Here is a 20,854-nt window from a genome sequence, read left to right as displayed (position 1 = left end):
ATCTTCTTCTGCCTCTGGGTTCAGCATTTCCATGTCTGCTGGCTCTTGAAGAACTGGGGGCTCTTTCATCATGAGAGCTTCCTTAGATTGCCCTCTCTTCTCAGACAGCCAGCTCTCTAAATGCTCAAGAGCTGCTGTGCCACGCCCAGCCCTGCGCGGGGAAGGGCTTTCTGCAGCTGAGGCTACCTTCTAACTTGTATGGTCAGCAGTTTCAAAGATGGAGGATTTAAAGAGACCAAACCGTTTTTGCCAGGGCTATGTTCCCAGTTCTGCTTGAACTCAGCCTGAGCTTTATCATCCTGTTCCTGTACCGTAGGGACATAATGGTCAGCTCTAACCAGCTTCACTGGTTGATTTCTGGGGCTCCTAACTGGCACAAGACTGGAAAAGGAGTCGGGCTTGTGACAGTACGGTGACAGGTTATAAGCTTGTCACACATTGTGACAGTGTCTCCTATTTGGTTTAATTGCTGACATCACCAGTTCTTTTAATGATTTTAATTCAAATTTGAGAAATGAGTACTTGCACCACAAGCAGAAAAAGGAATATTATATCTTGTATGTACTCATTGGTGCATCATCTGCACATGGGTTAAATTTACATATTAGGCATATATTTGGGTTTCTTAGCACTCTGCATTATTTTACACCTTATTGCATTTGATTTTAGGTTACTATGCCAGACACTTCTGAGTATAGGGACCAATTCTAAGTTTGATAATATTGGGGTTCTCTTATTTTAGGGAAATCTAGGGATTTAGATATGTTTAATATATATCTAAGGTTCTATCTTTCTCTTAGCTATACTTTCTTTACAATTTTTCTGATCTTTATACTTTAAAAGTACTAGAGTTCATTGATGCCTCTATAAATAAAAGAATGGACGAAAGTTTAGTCACTGTTCTAGTCTACGGCTATTGTGCCTGGACTAGAACAGATACTGCCTATATACCTGCCCACTTGAATGGTAAGTTTCCTGTATGGTTTAGCTTAGCCAGTAATTTACATAAATTACTTGAAGAAGGGTTTTATCTAGGACAGTGGATGGGATTTGCTTGCTTTTTCACCTAAGAAATTAAGTATGCTTTGGGTAAGATCTTCTAGGCACCTTCCTTTAAAGTATTTTTTTCTGGCTTTTGTGCAATCAGTCCTGTTTAATTGGCATTAAGAGAATATATTGCACAGAAACACACTGATCCATAAGATGGGCAGTACCCAAAGTAACCCCCCTGAGAGTCAGAGGTATGACCACGAGCGCCCTAGGTGTGAATATCACGTGCATGAACTTACGTGTTATTCAAGAGGGGATTGAGGTGGAGTGGCGCTTGTGGGCTGTAGGGGGCGCTAATGGAATGGATAGTGTGCAGGACATGGTGCAGTATTTTGTGGATTATTTTCTACAATAATGCTGGCTTTTTGTATGGTTCTGGGTAACTCTAGCTAGATACAAGCATATGTGTTAGTTAAGGCCACGCCCAATAGAAGCGTACAAAAAGTTGGTGAATAAAAATCTGAATATGGATATAGTCAAGGACAGAAAAACACACTACAGATTAATATTAAGGAAAAGCATAATAATATTCTCTTTATGTACTTTGTTATTAAGCTAGACCATAGAGGAAATCAGGTAATGTGTAACATACTTCTAGATGTATTAAGAACTCCATCTTGAGTTAGTGACTCCATTTTGTGTCAGTGACTTTCTATCTCTGTCTTTGTTCTTTCTGCGTTTCCCACCTTGAGCCTCATGGCTCTAATTAAGACCAGACCTCTCAGTCTGGCTTGTGGAAGATATAGGGTTTTATATTTTTGAATACAGATAGTTATATGTATTAAATATGTATGAAATATGTTATGTGGATCTATGGATGGAAGGGGCCCTGAATGTGTGTGATATGTGGTATGAATGATATGTGAGAGAATGATTTGTACTTAATTTCAAATATTTTATACTAGTGTTTAAGCCCGTTACATTAACGGGTGCTAGAGTAGATATCTGTCTATCTGGGGTTTTTCTTTGTCTCTCTTCTTGGATGCTGTCTGTCATTCTTTCTGTCTGTGTCTTTCCCTGGCCCCCCTGTCTGTCTGTCTTTCTTTCTGTCTCTCTGTCTTCCTGGCCCCATGCCTGCCTGTCTCTCCGTGGCACCCTTCTGTTTCTCCCTCCCAGAGCAAAGCATGATTGCTGTCTGCCCCCCAGAACACCCCTCCCCCCAAAGCAACCCCCTTTCCCTCTCCTCCTGTCCCCTGTTTTGCCATGCCTGCCTGCTCCATGGCTCCTTTCTGTTCCCCCCTCCCAGAACAAAGCATGATTGCTGTCTGCCCCCCAGCACACCCCTCCCCCAAAGCAGCCTCTTTGCCCTCCCCCCTGGCCCCCCTGTTGTGCCATGCCTGTCTGCTCCATGGCCCCTTTCTGTTCCCCCCATGATTTCTGTCTGCTCCCAGCACATCCCTCCCCTCAAAGCAGCCCCCTTTCCCTCTCTCCCTGGTCCCCTGTTGTGCCATGCCAGCCTGCTCCGTGGCCCCCTTCTGTTTCCCCCCTCTCGTTCTTACCCTCCCTCCATCCATGGTTCCTGGTGTCTTCTAGCCCACCTGCACGAATGGCCGCCGCCGCCGCTGCTCCTCTTCAACAAAGCAGCCTGCTGAGGTTCTGTAGCGAACCTCGCAGGCTGCTCTCCACCTCGGTAGCATGTTCCCTCTGATGCGATTGCATCAGAGGGAATGTGCTACCGAGGTGGAGAGCGGCCTGCTAGGTTCGCTACAGCCGGCCGGCGAACCTCAACAGGCTGCTTTGAAGAGAAGCAACAGCGGTGGTAGCGGTTGGTGAGTCAGGGTGGGAGGGGGGAGTCGCCAGCATGTTCCCTGCCTCCGTGTTCCAAAATGGAATTCAACACGGAGGGACACAGCATGGCGCAGCGATCACAAAAGCGCATGCGCACTTAGGGTTTTATTTTAGAGGATATTTTAAACCTGAAGAAACTTTAAGGAGAAATCCTAAGAGGCAACATCTGGAAATAGTTAGAGCCAGAAACACTGTTCCAGTCTTTGAGAGACTCAGAGCAGGAAGGGTCAGCTAGTTTGACCTCCAGCATAGGAGGGAGGGGAGAGTAGGTTTTTTCCTGCTTCACTTTTAATACAGGGACACGAACCTATCAGTAGGCTGGCTTTAACACAGATGAACGGTCTGATTTACGTTTTGAGAATGACAAAAAGGGTATTTGATATGTTATAATGGTTTTAGGCATATTTAGAAAGTAATGTAAACAAAAATATGATTTGTGAAACTTTATTTCAATGTCAAAAGGAAGTTCTTTGTTTAAACCTAAGGACAGCCTCTATTAGCCAATTGGCTGACAAGTGTGATGTCAGACTGGACAGAAAATATATATTGGTGAGCAACGATTGGGGATTCTTTGTCATAAATGCCAGCGTTTGGCACTTATAAAGACTCCCACCGATGACGCAAATAATCTTTTGATGATTGTTATGGAAATAAATAAACCCAATAATTTTTGGAACCTTTTGCGTCATGTGCCATCATTCATGTACACTTTACCCACCTGTGAGCAAACCTGGCTGCTCACTGACTGGCCTGGAACTTCCTCTCCAACTTCAGAATTTACATTGGGGGAAGGCTTCTGGGCCGGCCATTGTGCAGTCACTGCACTCACCTGGCCTGGCCCTGTTGCTATGTTGGAGGCGGGGAAGCAGGTAGAGAGCCCAGGCTCTGCGATCACCTGTCCCGATGTCCCCACGCAGAGCTTCGGGATGCTTTATCTGAAAATGGGACATTTCAGCATGGACGTTCAGAACGGGACGTATGGTTACAATATATATGCCTGAATGCTGCAAGATGTAGGCATCATGGGTGGATACGGGATATCTGATGCACACATTAAGGATCTCCCTCTGTGCATTGCACACTACCTACATGTTCATTGAGTGGTAGGCTTTGTGATTCCTATAACTGGCCTTATCTGCCCGAGGGTGTTTCAGAGCAATGTGGGTGCAGTCTACCACACTTATAACTGACAGGAATTGTGCCACATTATAGAACTCACCCATGCTGCCCTGTAGGGCCTGGGGGGGTGGGGAGGGAGATGTAGTCAAAGGTTTGGGTAAGGAAGGCTTGCAGAAACTGACATAGTAACATAGTAGATGACAGCAGATAAAGACCCGAATGGTCCATCCAGTCTGCCCAACATGAGTTAGGTATTTGAATATGGCAGGTTGAGTGAGGTCAGTGTTTGCAGCAAAGAAAGACTGGAAGCTCCCAGTGCTCAGGAATGTGAGGGCTGCAGTCGCTTTAAGATCAATGAGTATAGGGTTGTTCCTAAGGGTGGGTGCCTGCAGGAGGGGTTGAAACTGCACACAGAGATCCTGGATGGTGACCTTATCAAATCTGTATCTTTCTAGACACTGCTGGTCTGTCAGGCCTAGAAAGCAGGAGCGAACCCTGAACACTCTCCTGCAGTGGCGTCTCCGATGCAGCCTTTCATTATCTCTCTCATCCTCCTGCAGTAGAATCTAAGCTATGATCAGAGCGTTCAGGTCTGCCATTTCACACAGAGGTGCGATGAACTACCACCCACCAAACAAAGCACAGCAAATTAGAATGTCAACAGTCCCCATAAGAACATAAGAATTAGAGAATGAGACATGGGGAAAAAATCTGTCCCCATCACCAGACCACCGTCCCCTTCACTGCCCGTCCCCAAACCCGCTGTCCCCTTCACCGCCCCATCCCCGCAGCATCCACCCTTCCTTTTCGCCACCTCACCGCCCTTCAGCGGCCCAAGAATCTCCCTCCCTCCCCCATACCTTCGCAGCGTATAAAAACTTAAGGGAGGGAAGGCGCACAATCCCTTCCCTCCCTCCAGCCAAATCTATCTCCCTCCCTCCCCCTTACCTTCGCAGCGCTTTAGAAAAGAAACTGATGCCGGCGAAACCTGCCTGTGCCGTCCTGCAGTCGTGTGTATGTGGGCGGAAGCTTCTCCTCTGACAATTGTCATTTTATAAACACAAATCATATTTGTATGTTCCCGTCATATACCCACCCTCGGAATGCCCATGGACCGCCTCCATTTTGTTTGACCTACGATAGACATAGTAGGGGTTGGACGTAGCTTTGGTCAGCTTTTGATTATCGCTACTTGGATCACTTGTGCTGTAGTTCGTCCAAGTGCTACTTTAGGCCGTTTTGGGGACGATTTTTTTTTTGATTATGAGCCCCACAGTGTACATCCCACATGGCTAGACTGGAAGATTAGGAAAATTGGGGTCACAGAAATAACTTGCGCATTAAAGGACGTCCTGAATCGGTGAAAAATGCAGAGCTGTGGGCCTTTGTCAAAACCTGGCTGCCGGACTAAGTGGGCTTTGACCCTCCAGGTACCCATATTGTTGTGAAACAGGTTCACAGAGTGGATGGACACAGAGCAGAAGCAGCGTTGCCTCACCCTGTTATTGCGCGCAGAGAAAGATAAGATCTTAATTTTGTACCGCAAGATGTGTTACCAGACGTCCGGCTTTCCCTGGACATGTCCTCCTTTTAAGGTCATGTCCAGGATCTGGACAGCTTTTCAAAACCTGGCACTTTGTCCGAGTACTGAAAAGCTTCCAACAAATCGCCGTTGGGCAGGAGGGCTTTTCCGTTTGAAAAATCTGATAACCCTATGTAATTTGGAATATGAGGGGACCAAACCTTTGCTTTTCAATGACTATTCCAAGGCAGTTACAGCAAGAAGGAAGACACTTTCCCTGTATTGCTCAGCAGTGGCTTACCAAGGGGGGGGGCGGAGGTCCACCCCGGGTGCACGGCTTGGGGGGTGCACAGCCGGCCAGGTCCGAGTCCTCCTGCCCTTCCTATCCCCTGGCCCGCGTCGCTGCAATCTTACCTCCCCCCGCCGACAAGAAGTCTTTCCGATGTCAATTCTGACATCGGAGAGGACTTTCCGGGCCAGCCAGGCAATTGCAGGCACGGACTGGTGGAAAGGAAGGGGAGAGATGCTTTTTTTTCTTTTTTTTCGCGGCAGGGAGGGCAGGATGTAGGCAGGCAAGCTGGCTGGCTTTAGCACAGCAGGGAGGGAGGGAGATAGGTAGGCAGGCAGGCTGGCTTTGGGGGTGAACAAAATCTGGAAGGCAGTGGGGAGGACATATGGAGGCACTAGGGGCACTAAAAAAGGACACAGGAAGGAGGCACTGGGGGCACCATGGACACAGGAAGGAGGCACTGGGGGCACTAAGGACACGGGAAGGAGGCACTGGGGGCACTATGGACATGGGAAGGAGGCACTGTGGGCACCATGGACTCGGGACAGAGGCACTGGGGGCACCATGGACACTGGAAAGAGGCACTGGGGGCACCAAGGACACAGGAAGGAGGCACTGGGGACACTAAGGACACAGGAAGGATGCACTGGGAGCACCATGGACATGGGAAGGAGGCACTGGGGGCACTAAGGAGGGAGGGAATAGAAAGGGACAATTGTTGGGCCTGAGTGCAGAAAGAAAGAAATGAAAGAAAAGATACATAGTCAATTAATAGATGTCCTCTTTTGATGAAAAAAATAAATGGTCACGTTACCTCTGACTTACTTTCTCTGCAGCAGAGTTGGCAGCCGTGCTGAGGTGCAGGAAGGTCCCGCGATGACTCGTCTGCCGGCTTTGCTCCGGAAGAAGTAAGTTACATCAGAGGGGGTGGACCAGGCAGATGCAATTATTGTGAGACTTTGCCACAACTCCCTGCGTCTGCCGGAGCAGAGCCAGCAGACGAGTCATCGCTGGACCTTCCAGCATGCGGCTGCTGAGTCCGCTCCTGAACAAGTACGTCGGAGTGGGGGTGGACTGGCAGCTGGCAGCTACATCGTGGGACCTTGCTGCATGAAGGGAGAGAAAGGAGCAGGATTGCTGGAATGGAAGAGTGGTGGAGGGAAAGAAAGGGGGCAGGGTGGTATGGAAGGGTGGTGCTGATAGAATTGATGTACAGAGAAAGGTGAGTGACATAAGGGGGAAGGATATTGGAGGGAAAGAAAGGGGGAAGATGCTGATTGAAGAGGGGTGGATGGCGAGAGAAAGGGCAGACATTGGATGGTAGTGGGGAGCCTATGCTGGATGGAAGTGCAGATGGGAGAGATAAGGGAGCAAATGCAGGAAGGAAATGGGAGGAGAGAAAGATGTGAGCAGACGCTGGATGGAAATGGACAGAAAGAGGAGAAGATACTAGATGGAAGGGTTGGAGAAAGAGGGTACATGATGGAAGGAGGAGATAAATAAAAGGAGGGCACATGATGGGGAGAAAAGGATTGAGTTAGGAAAACACTGGAGGAGTGAGGGAAAGAGGTGGCAAGCTTTAGGTAGGCAGTAAAAAAGGACATTGATGAGAGGGTAGTAAGAACGTAATCTAGACAGATGCAGAAAATAAATTGAAAAGGAAAATGAGAGAAAAAAGGGAAAGGGATTGCAGAGGAAAAGTGTGGGAGAGGAAAGGAGAGGAGAGAGATGCCAGACCAATGGGGGTTAAAGGAGAGATGGAAGGGGGAGGCATACAGTTTCTGGAAGGGGCATAGAAGGAGAGAAGATGCCCAGTGGCGTACCTAGCATATGTGACACCCGGGGCCCATCATTTTTTGCCCCCCCCCCCATCTGTACGAAAAACATGATTTTTAGTAATTAGCCACATGTCATACATGAGTACCTAGGAAAAGGCAGCTTCTTCCATATTGCAGTGAGCAGTACATCAATACACCCATTGTAAAACTAAACAAGCCAGACCAGTACAGATCAATCCTACACCATCAATCCTAACAGAAAACCATGTCTTTCGAACACACAGAACACAGAAAACACCTTCGCCTAGTATGGAATATGTAATAACAAACTAACCCCTCCCCCTTTTACAAAACTGTAGTGTGGATTTTAGCCACAGTGGTAACAGCTCTGACGCTCATAGAATTCTGAGCATCAGAGCTGCTACCACCACGGCTGGAGCTAAAAAACGCTCCACAGTTTTGTAAAAGGAGGGATAAAATAGAAATACATAGACAAAGGTTAAATTGAACCAGCAAGAAGCTGGACTCTGCATAAAATGCAACACCACAGAAACAGTGACATATGTCTCCTAAAGCAATAAATAAATAGAAACTTTTTGTTCTACCTTTGTCTTCTCTGGTTTCTGCTTTCTTCATCTTCTTGTTACTGTCTTCCTTCCATCCACTGTTTGCCATCTCTCTGTCCCTCCCTATATGGCATCTTCTCTCCTTCTATGCTCCTTCCAGAAACTGTATGCCTCCCCCTTCCATCTCTCCTCTAGACCCCCCCCCCCCCCGTGGTCTGGCATCCATCATCTTCCCTCTGTTTCCTCATGGTCTGGCATCTTTCTCCTTTCATCTCTCTTTCCCTCCCCCCTGTGGTTTTTAGCATCTCTCTTTTCTCATTTCCTTCACTCAGATCTGATATCTTTGTCTCCTTCCCCGTTCTCTGGCATCTCTCTCTTCTCTCTCTCTCTTCCCTTTCCTTCTCTGGTCTTCCTTCTTTATTTTCTGCCTCCGTTTAAATTAAATTCTTTCTTACTATGCAGTCCTCAGTTTCCCTCTTTTCACTATGTCTACCCACAGCATGCCACCCCTTTCTTTCACCCCTCCACTATCTCACTAACTCTATCTTCTTCCCCCATCCAGCATATGTCCTTTTTCTTTATCCCTCCTTCCATCCAGTATTTGTTCTCTTTCTCCACTTCCATTCAGCATTTGCTCTCCCTTCTCCCCACTTCCATCTTCTGACCTCTTTTCTCTCCCCTTTCTATCCACTTCCATCATCTGCCCCCTTCTCTCAATCTCTCCATCCACCACAGGCCCATCTTTCTCCCTTCCTCACCTTTCCGATTTTGGCAACAAGATCTGCAATGCCTCCCCCCCCCCGGACAACAGGCCCGGTCCGACAAACTTCCCTGCCCTGTGGCCGGTGATGTCTAAACTGCCTTCTTACTGAAAGGTCACTTGGACACACAAAGTCAGAGGCGTGAAGAAGTACAAGTTTTATTCACAGCATGCATGCTGGACCCCTGAGCTCCAAGCTGGCTCAGAAGTGCCGAAACCAGGAAGTTACAGAGATATTTATTCATTTTTCTGGCTATACAACTGAATTCTAGAAAAAGCTTTTCACGTGTTACTTTTCTTAACACTCATTGGTTTTAAGCTCACACTAGCAGGTCACTAGCAGGACACTTATCTAACTCTTACAATAAATGTACAGAAGGGCAGGGTACATCATGGCTCAAACTCTTATCTATTCAGCTTACAATGTGGTAAGGTAGGGACATACATTTTAGGCAGATGCAGTCAATAGATTATACACTCTTTTCAGCTATGTAGGCCAGAGCAATATTTTAAACATCAGTTAACTATTTCATGACCCTACATTCCCCCCTTTCAGGCTGGCGTACCTAAGGAGCCAAGCCTGACAAAATAAAGTTAGGGGTCAGGAAAGTCGGAGTTCCCAGTAGGTAAGTGGGAGAGGGCAAGGGCCAATGCAGCAGTGGAACGTTTGACAGCAGAGTCCATAGTTCAGTGGAGCAGCTTTATGGCTATGGGGACCATACAGGGCAGGCAGCAAAGGAGCAGAGAAGACAGGGCAGCAACCAGCAAGATGATATTCAGTGCTGAACCAGAGGGCAACCAGGAGCTGAAGGTACCAGAGATCCAGTCTGCAGTAAGGTCACGCCAGGTCTGGTCAGGAACATGAGCCAGTTTGGTGATACGATCCACAATGTCCTCGATTATTTTACTCAAGTTCAAGGCAGCAGTTGGAGAGGTTGAATTTATCACAGGCACAGCAGCTAGTAAATAGTCCAAAGCTAGACGATTCTGATAAATAGCAGTGCACATTTTAGCATTCTCTCTGCCAATGGTACTCAAAGCTCAGGAGGTCTCATTGGTTATCAGTTCAAGTACAGCTTATAGACAAATAATGCAGTTCAGCATATAGATTGGGGTCCGATAGCCCCAGATGTCATCCTCGGTCCATGTGGCAGGTTCATAAGCAGCAATGATTCGTTCTGCAGGCCAGTCATCACCCCATTCACCTATTTTAAGGGAATTGGTGGAAGTAGACCGCTTTTGGCGACCTCTGGTGTTGAATACAGGGGCTCCCAGGTGTTCACCATCGGCCAGCGGTAATAGGAAGAAGCTGGGACGGATCATGCAAAGCACACATGTACCAGTCCATTAAGCAGGCAATCAAGAGTAGGCAAACGGATCACAGAGCCAATATCAACTATCAGGAGCTGACCATCATTCATAGGAAGTTCCATTAAGCAGTGTCTGAAGGGCTGAAGACAGTGGGAAGCAACAATGGAGGTTCACAAGGCCCATCGTGAAGGTCGTGGACCTGACGTAAAAGTGAGGGTCTGTGAAGTCAGGTTTAACATGTCCAGATGCTTTGCCTCCCATAGCCACTGTTCTCCCATACCAGTCCCTCCTCATACAAAATAATTGCTAACATTAAGAGTCTGACCTATAGTTTCAGCAAACTATATAAACAGATTTCTAGTGATTACAGGATATTAGTATCTACTTTCATAATTTCATAAAACTGGGGAAACACCACAGAGTGATAGACAGGAGCACATGAGTGGGATACAATTCAGACATATACATCAGTACCTGGGTCTCACCTTTTACCATCAATATACAATGCCATGCAGTCTCTGGCCTTCTGGACTTGGACATTGGCATTCCAGTTATATGGGTCAGTGATAGTGAAATAAATGGGGAGATATTATGTTTTATACTGTGACTTTTCACGTTAATAATGCACTCCAGTTAATCACAGTTATATCTTCTAAATATATTATTTCTTAAAACTAATAAGATAATATGAATATATATCATAAGGTGATGTGCTCAGACCTTTTACCCAATAAATAGTGCAGTCACTATAATGGGTTTAACAAGGGGACCATCATTGCAACCACCTGTCCCCGCCCTCCCTCAATATTCTTAGCCTTTTATAACACTAAGATAGTACTTATCTGAATGGGGAGGCTTAGTGTAGATGAACTTGTCTTTGTTAAACCTCATCAGTGATCAAATTAAAGTGTTAACGTGCAGTGTTAAAATCCACAACCATGATTTCAAATATCTTTCCCGCCCCCCCCGACTCGAGTTTCGTTTCCTTCGTCGGGGAGGGACACTGAAACCGGCAAACAGAGGTCAAACTGCTTCAAAATCTGGGAACCGAGTACCTCAGTGATAGTGATAGTGATAGTTTCAGTGATAGTGAAAACCATGGGATTACAGTAGCCTGTAGTACACAAGGGGCCGGAGCTAGGACCTATAGTAAGGGAGGCAGACGGGGTATTCTTTCTCATAAAGGACAGGCTCCACCATTAGTGAAGGTTTCCTCATAGGGGCAGTTCTTAAAGGCATCAGGTTATACAGACCTATATACTTAGCACATTTGGTATAATAACGCTGTCAATCTAGGGAGCCACACAAAACTGAATTAGGGGTAGTACCATGACCTTGAGAAACATCAAATAGCACACATGTATCACAATACAAAGACACCAGGCGAGTGGGGTCTACAATAAGAGTCTAGTTGATAAGTGGACCCTCAACATTATAAATGCAGATTTCCGTCCACTTTTAAACTTCATCACCAGTAGGTTGGAAACAGAAAATACTCTCTGATGTTTGACACTTTCTGTACTTAACTCCTTCATGCAAACAAACATCAGGCAAAGGGGCTGCACTTGTTAAGTACAAAATACAGAAGAAAGAAACATAAGTAAGGGCAACACAAATATCAGATATATATATACTAACATAGGAAACTCATTTTTCTTTCAGGCACAACTTAGAAAACTTCAAACAGTTATACTCAAGACACTTGCTAAAGGCAGTGGTGAACCACAGGCAGTCAATTAAACTCAAACACTTATAAAGAATTATATTCAGAACACCTGCTAAGTACAGTGGTAAATATTCAGAACTTTTGAGGTCTTAGAAAGCTTCAGCTGAAGATCCGTATTGTAGTGGAACCAAGTTTCATGTCCGGACACCTTTGACAACTGTAAGAGAAGAAATTATTACAGTAAAAGGACCTATCCACCTAAGTTTCAGGGGGTCTGACTTCCAAGTTTTAGCCATACTGTATTTACAGGGACATACCCATGGACTTGTGTAGCTATCGATAGTGGGGCCCTTTCCAGGACCCATTTGTGGAGCTCTTAAAGGGCTTTAGCTAAAGACTGGACCTGACTCTGGAGGATATCTGATCCCAGAGTAGCAAAGGAACCAGGATCTGGGTTCACAATGGGTGGTGGCCGGCCAGACATGAGCTCAAATGGGGCTTAGATGGGATGCATCTAATCTGAAAAAGAACAGAAGGCAGCAGGACAGGCCAGGACAGATTAGTTTCTTCAATTCATTTTGTGAGAAGGGTCTTAAGAGTTCTGTTTATTCTTTCGACCTGACCAGAGCTCTCAGGATTGTAAGCAGCATATAATTTCTAATCAATTTGGAGGGCCTGAGCAATTTGTTGGACAACATCGGCAATGAAAGCAGGGCCATTGTCACTGCCTATAAAAACAAGGAGATCAAGGCACGGAATTATTCAGGAGGTGCTTGGTTACGTCTCTGGCGCGTTCAGTGCAAGTAAGGAAGGCTTTGACCCATCTAGTCAGGGTGTCTGTGAAGACTAGGAAGTGACTGAGGGAACGGGAAATGGGCATGTGGGTAAAATCTACAGACAGAACCTGCATCGGATATGTTCCAATAGGTTGGTATCCAAGAGGTGGCAGTCATCTGATTGGGAATTTTATTCTAGAACTGACAACACACTGTCAGACCATATTCCGGACTAGCTGATCAAGGTGATTGATAAAGAAATGTCTCTTGAGAGTCAATTTTCATAGCGGGTTCTCCAGAGTGTGCCAGATCATGGCATCTTTTGACAATCATGAGGGCCAGGTGTTGAGGAATAACTATGAGGGTACCCGCTGTGCTTGCGTTTGAAGTATCAGTGTGTGGGTCTGGATTGGCACTTGAATTGGCGCATTTTGTATCCACCCCCCTTTCAGGACAGACTGGCCCAAAATAATGCATGCCCAAGTCTGTTCCTGAGAAGCGTACTGGGGTGTAAGGGAATCCAGAAAAGGAATGTTTGTATACAGAGGAGCCGAAAGAGGGGGCAGAGACTGGCAGCTCGGGCTGTGCGGTCGGCAAGGGCATTGCCACGAGAGACAAGGTCCGTCACGCATCTGTAAGCATGGCAGTGCATAACAGAAACACGTGAGGGTAGTTGTACGGCCTCAAGAAGGTCAAGAATGAGGGGAGCATGATGGATCAGGCGGCCGGAGGCTGTAATGAAACCTCAATATTTCCAGATGGCCCTATGGGAATGCAAGGTAAAGAAAGCATATTTGGAGTCAGTATATATATATTGCAAGACTGAGAGGCAGAGTGGCGCAGGGCATAAAGCTCAGCTTCTTGGGCAGAAGGGCCAGAAGGCAGGGGCCTGAGTCAGAAGTTTTTGGAGGCAGCGAAAAGACCGCTCCTGAAGTTGGGTCCAGACAAAAGGGGCTGAGTCAGCGCCTTTGGTGGAATCATACAGAGGACGAGCAATAGTAGAGAAATCAGGGATCCAGATGGGACAGTATCCTGCAATACTGAGAAAGGTGCTCAGAGCCTTGCAGTTATCAGGGACAGGGAGACTACAGACAGCCTGGACACGGGTGTAGGAAGGGACCTGGTACCCTTGGAGATTTGAAAGCCAAGGTAGGTGACACGAGGAAGGCATACTTGAAATCAATGTAAATATGGCCACAGGAAAATTTAAAAGGCAGACCCACTATCTGAAAGACTCAGATAAATAATAATAATAACAGTTTATATACCGCAATACCGTGAAGAGCGATGTGGTTTACAAAAGATTAGAGAAGGTTCAAAATAATTGAACTTAAGATGTGTACTAACACATAAGAATTGTTCTCAATCCCTATTCTATATCAGGTTCCTATCCCAAAGAGCTGACTTGTAAAAATTAAGTAAAATGCAGTTCTGGATCCACCCACTAAGCAGGGTAGTCTGACACAAGCGCTCTCTAAAGCAGCAGTCCCTTCACTATCAGCTGACTGGCAAAAATATTTACTTCAATACAAAAGCATTCCTAAAAATTACATTGTTATACCTAAACTTACATTTTTTATATACAGAAATACAAAACAAAGATTGGAATATACAGTAAAACTTTGGATTGCAAATAACTTGGTTTGCAAGTGTTCTATAAGACAAGCAATGATTAAATTTTAACTTGCTATACCAGCAACGTCTTGCAATACACGTACATACAGTATAGAAGCATCACATTTTCACAACTGAGCCAATGGTTCCTCTCTATATGACGCTGCAGGAATGCAGTAACTGTTCCAAACGAGCAAGGGCTTACAATACAAGTATGTATATTTTTGTACACTAGTGCCCTGGAATACAAGCATGCTTCTGGAACAAATTATGCTCCCAAACCAAGGTTTTACTGTACTCACAAGTTTAAACACTGTTCATTTTTTTCTTTTTTTGTTACAATCAACATGGGTCTCAGTAGAGACTTACTCCCCCTTCCTACAGAATTTCACAAAGGAGAGAGAGAAGTGCATAAAGATCAAAGAGATCAAATTACAGATGTAGTCCTTTTCAGAATTTTTAAATTTAGACAAATAACGTCTAAATTTAGACAAAGAACTTCTTTTTAGCATGGAATATAAGTTCCAGAAATCATATTTTTCGTTTACATACATTTCTAAATATATATAAACATTTTATAACATAGCCAAAAACTTTAAATCTAAAACTACTTATCTGTTTCAGGAGAAACCGCATTTGAAGTGCTAAACACTTCATGGCCCTTATCAGCACAAAAGGAAAAGTACTCTCCTCTCATGCTGTGAACAACTGACAGTTTAAACTTTACTAATACATTTGGACAGACAGAACTCATAAAAAACCCGGGATACTGCAGGACTTGGGAATCAGATGAAGGGAAGAATTTGGCAAGGTCTGAAGCAAGGACGGTGAAGGATTTTCCAATTGGAATGCAAAATAGGCTGACTGGAAGAGGAACCGACAGCAAACGAATGCATAAAAACTTGACGGGTTATGTCCTCTTCCAGGGAGCCAGAGGGGGCCAGCCCACACCAAATATCGGCCATTCTAACTGGCACAGACAAATAAGGGTTGATTTGTTAAGTATAATCAAAGACAAATTCCTTTTTTTAAAATTAGCTAACATATCAAGGGATCCCCACAGGTAGACAGACATCCCCCCATTGTGCAATGGAGGACAAAAACACTTCCCTGTATTCCTGGCCCCGCCCGTCTCCGGGCTAGGGAAACGCAGTACTAACAGGTCCACACTCGCTTCGTCCTCAAGGACGTCTCAGACACTCTCAAACACACAAAACACAACAGATTTCAGTTCAGTTACTCAACCAGAAAATAACAGTTCCTAGAATCCCTTTCCCACAACTTTTCAGCGACAGATCACGTGGCTTACTAGGCAGGAGACGAGAGACAGGATAGGGATGATCAATCCCCACTTACCAGATAGTGGCCACTCCAGGTACAGATACAGATACAGATACAGATTCTTGTACTTTAAACTGAGACTAGATAAGTCAGTTGAAGCGGTCCAACGTCCTGAGGTCTGCCAACCCCCCAAAAGGAAGGCAGCCGGCTAAGCAGACATATCAGCCGTAGGACCAGAAACAAGTGACCAATCGAGTAACCAGTGGTCAAGAGACCTTCAAGTCCCTGTTCGGGCGCCAAATGAAAGGTCACTTGGACACACAAAGTCAGAGGCGTGAAGAAGTACAAGTTTTATTCACAGCATGCATGCTGGACCCCTGAGCTCCAAGCTGGCTCAGAAGTGCCGAAACCAGGAAGTTACAGAGATATTTATTCATTTTTCTGGCTATACAACTGAATTCTAGAAAAAGCTTTTCACGTGTTACTTTTCTTAACACTCATTGGTTTTAAGCTCACACTAGCAGGTCACTAGCAGGACACTTATCTAACTCTTACAATAAATGTACAGAAGGGCAGGGTACATCATGGCTCAAACTCTTATCTATTCAGCTTACAATGTGGTAAGGTAGGGACATACATTTTAGGCAGATGCAGTCAATAGATTATACACTCTTTTCAGCTATGTAGGCCAGAGCAATATTTTAAACATCAGTTAACTATTTCATGACCCTACATTACAGCAGCCGGAGCGTTTAGTTGCATATGGCTGCCGTAAAGGGCATCTCTGATGCAACTTCCAGTTGTGTCAGAGGTGACCTTTACGGCAGCCACACGCAGCTTCAACGCTCTAGCTCAGGGGTGCCCACACTTTTTGGGCATGTGAGTTACTTTTAAAATGACCAAGTCAAAATGATCCACCAACAATAAAATAAAAAAAAAAAACACAAAGCACACTGTACGCTGAGAAAATGTTAATTATCATTCCTATTCTGGGTTTTTTTTTCAAAGAGGTCAAGGCAGATGACTCTATGCACTGTCACCTCAGTAACAACCATACAAAAGTAAACAAATATACCCCTTCCCTTTTTACTAAACCACAATAGCAGTTTTTAGCACAGGGAGCTGGGCTGAATGCCCAGGGCTGCTCTCGACGCTCATAGGCTCCCTGTGCTAAAAACCGCTTCTGCAGTTTAGTAAAAGGGGGCCATAGTGCAAAATATAGACAGCAGATATAAATTCAGACACATTTTGATCACTAAATTGAAAATAAAATCATTTTTCCTAACTTGTCTGGTGACTTCATGAGTCTCTGGTTGCACTTTCTTCTTCTGACTGTGCATCCAGTCTTTCTTCCCTTCTTTCAGCCTGTATGCTTCCTCTCCTCCAGACCTCATTCCCTCTCCCAACTTTTTCTTCCTCTCTCTCTGCCCTTTCTTTTTTCTCTCTTCATGCCCCCTTTCTTTTTTTCTGTTTCCCTTCTGTCTCCCTGCCTGCCCCTTTCTTTCTTTCTCCCTGCCCTCCACCAAGCCACTGCTTCCACCATCGGGGAACCGGCCCCAAAGCTGCCGCCACGGCTGCCCCAAGCTCTCTCTGCTTCCCTGCGTCGGGCCGACCAGCATTCCTCTCCCCTACGTCAATTCTGCCGTCGGAGAGGACGTTCCACCCAGCCAGGCAGCGATTGGCTGGCCCGAACTTCCTCTCTGACGGCAGCCTTAGTGGGGGTGCACAGCCAGCCAGGTCCGGAAAATGGTCAATAGCCAAGGTAAAGTGAGTCGATCGCGGAGCCCATCCCGGGCTTGGCGATCGACCATTTTCCGGACCTGGCTGGCTGTACATCCCCACTAAAGCTGCACCCGGGGCGGACCACCCCTCCCCCCTTGGTACGCCACTGAAGATGCCATATAGGGGAAAAGAGACTGCAGACAGTGGATGGAAGGAAGAGAGTTACAAGAAAATGAGGAAAGCAGAAACCACAGAAGACAAAGGTAGAAAAAAATTTTCTATTTATTTGTTGCTTTAGGAGACATTTGTTGCTTTAGGAGACATGTTTCTGTGTTGCATTTTATGCAAAGTCTAGCTTCTTACTGGTTCAATTTAACCTTTGTCTATGTATTTCTATTTTATCCTCCCTTTTACAAAACTGTGGAGCGTTTTTTAGCTCCAGCCGTGGTGGTAGCAGCTCTGATGCTCAGAATTCTATGAGCGTCAGAGCTGTTACCACCGTGGCTAAAATCCACTCTACAGTTTTGTAAAAGGGGGAGGGGTTAGTTTGTTATTACATATTCCATACTAGGCGAAGGTGTTTTCTGTGTTCTGTGTGTTCGAAAGACATGTTTTTTTGTTAGGCTTGACTGCAGGATTGATCTGTACTAGTATGGCTTGTTTAGTTTTACAGTGGGTGTACTGATGTTGTACTACTCACTGCAGTATGTAAGATGCTGCCTTTTCCTAGGTACTCATGTGTGACATGTGGCTTGTTACTAAAAATCATGTTTTTTGTACAGATGGGAGTGTGTGTGTCAAAAAATGATAGGCCCCGGGTATCGCATATGCTAGGTATGCCACTGGAGCTGGTGTATAGTTATAATGCATGTGTTTTAAAACTTTATACTAGTGCATATTGTTGGTCACGTTTCCTTACATGGCATGGATCTTTTAGAGACAGATTGTGCCCTAAGTGTTGAGATTAAAAAAGTTGCATAGCTCATGGACAATATCACTATGCTAAGAATGTAAAACATAGTAAATGACGGCAGATAAAGACCTGATATAATTTTAATGAAAATCCTGACACGCTAAGTGTGACAAAAACAAAACTGTTCTTTTATATTTCACTGAATGGAATACAAATATTGGCCAAGATACCTGAGTAACCTGCAAAAATGAAATAAACTATAACTTCCAGAGTGCCAACTGGACTACATTTCCCGTCGACCCTGCGCTTGGCCATCAGCAGCGACACGTCATCGATTGCTTGTGCTCGAGTACTTGGGAGATTTCTCGAAGGCCTGTGATTACGCGGTTCGAGGACTTGGATTCTTTGACAGTTGTGTGCCTGCTCTTCTTGTGCGGTGCTGCCAACAATGATGAGCTCTTCAGAGGGGACTTCAGATGGCACTGCCGGTCCTGGCTCCCAGTTTTTCTCCGACTTTCACTCATACGTGGACTCGACGCTGCAGAAACAGAACGGAGCAGTGCTTTCAGTTTTTGTGGCAGTGGTCGTGGTGGTGGTAACGCTGGGTGAGTCAACTGGTTTTCTCTGTAATAAAGTTGTTCAGATTTAATTTTTTTGTGTGAAGTAACACGTTTGCAGTTGAATCGTGGATGTACTGGAAGACATTTCCATCTATTTGTGACCCTTGTTTGGAGTTATTCACACTTTTTCAGTAAGTAGAAGGAGAGATGTAGAATAAAAAAGGGAAACAAGAGAAGAAAGAGTGTGAAGGGAGGCGGTGAGAAATTGCGAGGGGAAATGACGTGGAGGGAATAGACAAGAGAGGGAGATTGGCAGAGGTGTGATGGTGATGCATAGGTGCAACTTTTCAAGACGAAAGGGAGTGCTCAGCTAGGTACAAGTTAAATCCGTATAAACTAATTAAAGTATGGTGAGTTGTGAACACAGCTGAAAATGAAGAAAAGTGCTGAGGACCATCCAAATTTAGGAGATAAAATGAAATTTATCATGAGACCCAGAATAAATTTTACTTTATTTACCGAATCTGGATGGTCCTTTCAGTGGTGTAGCAAGGGTGAGCGGCACCCAGGGCACCCCTTCCCCGTACCTTTTTAACTTCAGTGCAAGCAGCCACCAACTTGCTGCCTGTGCCGGCTTTGGCACTCTTTCTGATGTTACTCCTAGGCACAGGTCTCGGAAGTGAGGTCTGAGAGAGTGCTGAAGCCAATGCGGGCAGCAAGTTGGTAGTTGCTTGTGCTGAAGTTAAAAAGGTAGAGGGAAGGGCTGAAGGGAAGAGGCGCATGGTATGGGGAGAAGTGAGAATAGGAGGGGTACTGATACCCCAAGCAAGATGGACTGTCCCCCCTTACTATGCCACTGTGTTCTTTGTATGTTGTATTTCAACCCTGACCTACATTAGGTTGTGAACACAGCTGGCCAGGCTGTCTTTAAATGAACAGTACCACACACATGGAGGACCTGTGGGTAAAAGAAATTCTAGGGGAGCACTGCAAGTCCTACCAGTCTCTCTCTTCTTCCCCAACACATCACCACAGTTTACTACCCTACACCTAGTCCATCTATACCAGTGTTTCTCAGCACACGGTACGCATACTGTTGGGGTTATGCGGGCCACCACCACCGGGGATCCCTCCCTGCCCGCCTGCTGAAGCCACTGCCAGGGATCCTTCCCTACCTGTCTGTTTGCCCACTGCACAACCCCTCCCCCCCACACACACACACTTCCGAAGCCGACCCTGTTACTTCGTTGGAGCTGGATTGGCTCCCTCCTCCCCCAGCTTCACTCTATGCAGGAATGCAGACAGCAACTCACATGCTGCATAGCTGACCCGGAACCTTCTCTCCGATGTCAGAATTGACGTCAGAGGGAAGGCTTATGGGTAAACCACGTGCAGTGTGCGAATTGCTGCACACGCTGTCCCTGCACGGAGTTGCTGCTGGGGGAGGATAGAGTGAACCCGTCTCCAACAAAGTAACAGAGTTAGCTTTGGGGTGGCGGGTGGTGCGGCAGGCAGACAGGGCTTCAGCAGGAGGCAAGAAAGCAGGCGGGCAGGGATCACTGGCGGCGCCTGTGGATGGGTGGGCTTTGGGGGAGGGGGGTGCAGGCAGGCAGGAAGGCGGGCAGGGGGCACAAACTTTACATTGAAGGAAGGGAAGGAAAGGGGCATGAACATGGGACACAGAAGGGAGGGAATAGAAAGGGAGAAATGATAGGCATGTGTGAGATGGTGGCACATGGGGAAAGGAAGAAAGAAAAATTGGGCACAGAAAGGAGTGAGGTAGAGATCCATGGGGAAGAGAAGGATGAGAGGGAGAAATGTTGGATATGGTGGTGGAGAGGAAACAGGAACAGATTGAAGGGGATGCAAGGGGGAGGAATATGGGACATATTGGAGGGAGAAATGTGGCATTGTGCTGGAGAGGGGTGATAGAAGGAGAAATGGGCATGGGGCTGGTGGGCAGTGGTGAAAAATGCTGCACATGATCCGGGGGATGAGAGAGGGAGAAATGTTGAATGTGGCAGTAGAGGGGGTGGGAGAGATACCTGGATCTCTCAAGACAGATGGACAGTGAGAGAGAAAGAGGGAGGCATATTGCTAAGTGGGGTGGAGGAGAGAGGAAGAAAAATTGGACTTATT

The 20,854-nt window shown here is 45.9% G+C and overlaps 1 protein-coding gene across 2 annotated transcripts in view; it reads left to right on the top strand.

Moving 5' to 3' along the window:
• Positions 1–18,463: 18,463 nt before the first annotated feature.
• SRPRB (SRP receptor subunit beta) overlaps positions 18,464–20,854 on the top strand; it is a 371,725-nt gene continuing 369,334 nt past the window's right edge. Inside the window, exon 1 of one of the 2 annotated variants that reach the window (XM_033959324.1) lies at positions 18,464–18,760. In XM_033959324.1, the coding sequence (XP_033815215.1) occupies positions 18,604–18,760 (157 nt within the window). In that variant the 5' untranslated portion in view covers positions 18,464–18,603. The remainder of the gene's footprint in view (positions 18,761–20,854) is intronic. The other variant, XM_033959325.1, reaches the window with a different exon arrangement.

The sequence above is a fragment of the Geotrypetes seraphini genome, chromosome 9, assembly GCF_902459505.1.
Source record: "Geotrypetes seraphini chromosome 9, aGeoSer1.1, whole genome shotgun sequence".
NCBI lineage: Eukaryota > Metazoa > Chordata > Amphibia > Gymnophiona > Dermophiidae > Geotrypetes > Geotrypetes seraphini.
This window is presented reverse-complemented; position numbering and strand designations above follow the sequence as displayed.